Below are 6,000 nucleotides of genomic sequence, written 5' to 3' on the forward strand. Positions count from 1 at the left end.
GCTACTGCAGGTAGCCGTGTATACATACCACATGTAGTGACTAGTCTGTACCGATGACCTAGGTAAGGCTGCTAAGGTAGAGGTAGCTATAGGACAAGGACATACTTTCACCATAAACCGATGTCATCACCTTTTCTTACCTGTACCTCCTACCGCCGACCACCTCACCTCTTCTTTCTCAGCTTCCTCTTACATTCGCCCAATACCATCCGGATATGGCTGCTGCTGTCCCTCCATCTCTGATCCGTCTGGGCATCAACGTCCTCGTCACTTTGACCATTGTCAACACTTTCCCGCAATACCTGCCCGACCATGCTCTCCTCTACGTCTTTGTTCGTCTGCTGGCTCTACAGCTCATCCTTCTCGCCATCTGGAACTTGGCCATATATCCCTTCTTCGTCTCGCCACTGAGACACTTGCCAGGCCCAGGTATCAAGGTCAGTGTGGGAAGAAGGCTGGAAAGAATGCATTGCTCGTCTATCATCACTGACTGACAGCTATACCACCACCACCACAGGGCACATTCCCTTTCATTGGCCATGGCCTCACCCTGTTTGAGAAGCCTGCTGGGACCACTCACTTGAAATGGATGAAGACGATCCCCAACGAAGGATTAATCCACTTCCGTGGCTTCTTTCACTCCGATCGCCTGCTCGTCGTCAGTCCCAAAGCACTTCAGGAGATTTTGGTCACCAAACCCTACGAATTCGAGAAGCCTGCGCCGTTGCGGAACTTTTTGCGATATATTCTGGGAGATGGATTAATCATTGTGGAAGGAGACTCGCACAAGTTCCTACGCAAGAATCTCATGCCCGTCTTTAGCTTTCGTCATATCAAGGAACTGTATCCCATCTTCTGGACCAAGTCGGTGCAGATGATGCAAGCTATTAGCCAACAAGTCGTCGAGTCGCCCGAGTCTGCAGATAGCAAGACGTCGATTGTGGAAATTAACCACTGGGCGACCAAAGTCACGGTCGACATTATTGGTCTGGCAGCAATGGGTCAGGACTTTCAGGCACTGAAGAACAGCGACGATCCACTGGTCAAGGTCTATGAAGAGCTTCTGGAGCCTTCCTTTGAGAAACAAGTCTATTTTGCCGGCCAGATCCTAGGCCCAGCCAAGCTCATTCGAAGTCTACCACTCCAGCTCAATTATCGTACCAAGCACATCACCGAGACACTGACCAACATTTGCCTCAAACTCATTGCCGAAAAGAAGGAAATGATCAAGACGGAATCCGAAAGTCACAAGGACATTCTCTCCCTCTGCATCCGATCCAACAACTTCTCCGATGTCCAACTCGTCGACCAACTCCTCACTTTTCTCGCCGCCGGCCACGAAACCACCTCTTCCGCTCTCACATGGACCGCCTACCTCGTCGCCAAACACCCCGAAATTCAAAAATCCCTCTACGAAGAAATCCACTCGACCCTCCCCTCTCCCAACCAAACCATTTCCTCCGACTCCGACTCCGACCTCGCCTCCAAATTCGAATCCGCCCCTCTCCTCAACGGCGTCTGCAACGAAGCTCTCCGCCTCTACCCCACCGTCCCCATCACAATCCGCACAAACCCGCACCCCGTAACCCTCCTCAACCAACACATTCCCTCTTCCACCCAATTCATCCTCTCCCCCTGGGCCATCAACCGCAACCCCTCCTCCTGGGGCCCCGACGCCGACTCATTCCGCCCTCAACGCTGGATCGACACGGATCCCACTACCGGCGAACCCCGAGCAAACAACCACGGAGGCGCGACGAGTAATTACGACATTTTGACATTTTTGCACGGACCACGAAGTTGTATTGGACAGGGGTTTGCTAAGGCGGAATTGAGATGTTTGGTTGCTGCGCTTGTGGGGAGGTTTGAATTGGAACTTGCGAGGCCGGATGAGGAGGTTGTGCCGCATGGCGTGGTGACTACTAAGCCGAGAGATGGAATGTTTTTGAGGTTGAGGCCGAGGGGGGAGGGGTGGTGAGGAATAGAGAGGGGGGAGTTAAGGGGGGTTTTTTGGAAAGGGTAAGGTAGGTATTATGTATACGAGTATAAGAAATTATTGAAATATATATATAACAAGTAAAGTCTTATTTTTCCTAGGCTATCTCTATGTCTTTAAAATCTCTAAAATTATCTAAGTAGTCTATCTAGTAGTAAGGTAAATAAGAGAAAAGTAGAGATAAGTAAATAGTTCTCTCTAACTATCTCTAACTCTAAAGAATACTCTTAAATTGTCTAAGTAGTCTATCTAGTAGTATAGTTAAGAAGAGACAAGTAGAGAGAGGAGAAAAAGAATTACTTACCTTTAGAAAAAACAAAAAATAATTCTAACTAGTTACCTTCTCTCTAAAGCCTATTAATTCTCTAATCTTACCTCTATTCTCTAGTAGTTAGTATAGTTAAGAAAAGACAAGTAGAGATAAGTAGAGAAGAGAAAAATAACTTACTTGCCTTAGAAATATCTAAAAGAATTCTCTCTCTTTCTCTAAATTCCCTAACTTTCTTTCTCTCTAAAACCTAATAATCCTCTAATCTTACCTCTATTCTCTAGTAATTAGTCTAGTTAAGAAGAGACAAGTAGAGAAGAGAAAAGAGAAAAAGAATTACTTGCCTTAGAAAAAGATCAATTACTTGCCTTTAGGAAAATCTAAAAGAATTCTGACTTTCTTGCTTTCTTACTCTTCTGCTTTCTTTCTCTCTAAAACCTTAAAATCCTCTAATCTTACCTCTATTCTCTATTCTCTAGTAGTTAGTCTAGTTAGTAGAGTTAATAAGAGACAAGTAGAGAGGAGAGAATAACTAGTTTTTGTCTTAGAAAAATCTAAAAGATTTCTTACTCTTTCTCTAACTCTCTAACTCTAAATTCTCTAACTCTCTAAATCCTAATACTTCTCTAATCTTACCTCTATTCTCTAGTAGTTAGTAGAGTTAATAAGAGATAAGAAGAGACAAGTAGAGAGAAAGAATTACTTGCCTTATATAACAGCTAGGCCTAGAGGCATATAACTCTAGAGGGTAGTCAGGTATTTAAGCCTAAGGTACGCTAGCCTAAGACAGGACGGGCTACGGAAGCAGTACGATCCGAGTCGTCGGGCGATCGGCTATTAGGCGACCGCCCGCGTAGCGTAGCGCTAGCGTATACTTGGCGTAGAGGTATATTATACGACGCCGCTCTCTCCTTTCTAAAGGACAAGAATTAGTTTGTTCCTTTTCCTACGTAGTAGGAAGGACGCTCTATATATTACTATATACCTCTACTCTTATATTTCTAATTCTTCTATCCTTCTAAAGGGTAGTAATCTATAGAGGTCCTATAGCCCTACGATAGCAACGCGACTATACCGTAGCTATAGCGTAGGCGGGCCGCGTTATCGGCAAAGTAGACGAAGATGCCTAACCTTCCGAGGAGACGGTATCGGGCCCTATAAGTACCTAGGCAGACGGGAACCTAAGGGAGACTTCTTTCGAGGAGGCTCCTACCTAGCTAGAAGCCTACGTAGCCGACCTGTATACTAGACGTATATAGCTCGAGGAGGCAAATTAGCGTCTCCGTATAGAGTTAGAAGTTTAGGCCCTCGAGAGGGAAAACTAACGTCTATAGGAACAAATTTAGGGCCGAGTACTAACCCTAACTATTATAGTTACTATAGACGACGACGACGCCGAGCCCAACCTTCTTAACGGGCTCGAAGAAGACCTTAGGTTAATAGATCTACGCGACGTATACAGACGGGCTACGAACCTATCGCGTAGCTTGTATTCTCTATATAGAGGTTCTAAGATTCGGGAACTAAAGCCCTTTAAAGGAGACACCGACAAAGAGTACCGTAATTTTATTAGATACCTCGAGGTTGTCTTCCTTAGTACCCTCCGAAAATATCGAACCGATTAAGACAAGGTCCTATATAGTATTATATAGCTCGTAGGCGAAGTATAGGAGACGTAGTACGACGAGTATTCCGACGTAATCCCCGAGGACTATACTTAGGAGGAATTTAAGGGATAGCTTCGTAATACCGTTAGCGATTAGTCGAACCGTTAGATTAGCGTAATAATCGAGTACGAAAGAGTACGTTAAGGCCCGGACTAGAGTGTCTATTATTTTGCAGTATAGCTTAGTTATCTAGAAGCCTAGTTTGACTATACGCAAGCGTAGCTAATACGCTACTTCCTCGCAAAGTTAAAGCCGTCGCTACGTAGACGGTAGGGATATCGTTAAGGGACATACTATCCCTAATACGCGAGTAGAGCTCGTAAACCTAGTAAGGCGCCTAGAATAAGTAGACAACGCCCTAGCAGTCCGTACTAAGGACGAGCCCTATCGGCGCGACTATAGTATATAGAGCAAACGTAAGCGTACCGAGAGCGACGTACCGCGAAACTACAATCGATAGGATCGTAGTAAGAGTAGGGCCCTACGCGACGGCCGTACCTTATCGACCGCAACGCCTTCGATAGTACGCGGATACGAGAACCTAGAGTATTACTCCTATAAGAAGAAGGGACATATCGCGACCGACTCCGTATACCCTAACTACGCGAGCCGCGACAAGGCGAATACGGACTAACGGTTCGTAGGGTTACCGTACCTAAAGAGTAAGCGTCGAAAAAAGAGAAGGTATTAGAGAAGAGTCGTAATCTCTAGATACTAATCTTGACGGCGATATACCTTTGCCTATCTAGGTATACTATACTCGTATCCTCGAAGGATAAGTCGAGACGTATAAGGGGCGTACCCCTACTACTATACTACTCGACGATGCCGCTAACATTAACGTAGTATTACGTAGCTTCGTACTAAAGTATAACCTTGCGGTCTATAGGAACGTACTCCTACCGCCGGCGAGCTCGTTTATAGGCTAGTTAGGCTACTACTACGGAGCGTACTATATCTATATAACCCTTATAGACTCTATAGGTAACGAGTGTACGATAGGCAGCTTGTTTTATACCTACGATACGCTGGAACCTAATCTTATCCTAGGGCGGCCGTAGCGTCGTACCTAGTAAGTAGTAGTAGATAGTACTACCGACGAATAGCGCTATAGTAGCGAGCACTTGTACGTTAAGGTCCGAGAGGTACCTGATTTCTTTAAGGACTTAAAGAACTCGTCCTACGTATACGTAATAATAGTACGTAGGACAGACGTAGGATTAGAGCTTACGGAGTTGCCGATAGAATATTAGGACTACTACGACGTCTTGTTTCCTATAGACGAACAACGTAGTAAACTAGTAGATAGTATAGAGTATACGATCGACCTACGGCTAGGTACTGTTCTACCGTTCCGACTGTTGTACTACTAGTCCGGCGCTAAACTTAAGTACCTATATAAGTATATTACTAATGTACTAGAATACGACTAGATTAAGACTAGTATAAGTAAAGTAGGCGCGCCGGTACTGTTTGTACCTAAGAAGGATAGTTTACTACAATTATACGTAGACTACTATAGCCTAAACGAGATTATAGTTAAAAACCGGTACCCTCTACCCCTTATAGGCGAAACGCTAGATAGGCTTATAGGAGCCGAGTAGTTTACGTACCTAGACTTAGCCGATGCCTACTACCGTATTAAGATTAAGGAAAGCGACCGCTAGAAGACTACGTTTCGTACGCGCTACGGCTACTTCTAGTATAAGGTTATGCCTTTTAGTCTAACTAATACCCTAGTAACGTTCTAGGCGTATATTAACCGAGCCCTAGTAGGATTAGTTAATATTACCTACGTAGTGTACCTTAACGATATCCTTATCTATAGCAAGATACGCGAGTAGTATATAAAGGACGTACGCGAAGTACTTAAGAGGCTCCGCAAATTCGTACTCTACGTATAGCGCGTAAAGTGCAAATTCTTTATAAAGGAGGTTAATTACCTTAGGTTTGTCGTAACCCCCGGCGGCGTAAAGATAGACTCTTGTAGGGTAGACGCAATTAGAGCGTAGCTAATACCGACTACCTTAACGGAGGTATAGTCCTTTCTAGGATTTGCGAATTTTTAT

At 44.7% G+C, this 6,000-nt stretch overlaps 1 protein-coding gene across 1 annotated transcript; it reads left to right on the top strand.

Annotated features, from left to right (window-relative positions):
- Positions 1–215: 215 nt before the first annotated feature.
- On the top strand, positions 216–2,044 carry SEPMUDRAFT_72910 (cytochrome P450; the record flags this gene model as incomplete). Its single annotated transcript, XM_016910008.1, has 2 exons — positions 216–437; positions 518–2,044. 2 exons carry the CDS (start codon positions 216–218, stop codon positions 1,976–1,978), a joined length of 1,683 nt encoding a protein of 560 aa, XP_016756887.1. The 3' UTR covers positions 1,979–2,044.
- Positions 2,045–6,000: the final 3,956 nt, after the last annotated feature.

Source organism: Sphaerulina musiva (genome assembly GCF_000320565.1).
Source record: "Sphaerulina musiva SO2202 unplaced genomic scaffold SEPMUscaffold_11, whole genome shotgun sequence".
Taxonomy (NCBI): Eukaryota; Fungi; Ascomycota; class Dothideomycetes; order Mycosphaerellales; family Mycosphaerellaceae; genus Sphaerulina; species Sphaerulina musiva.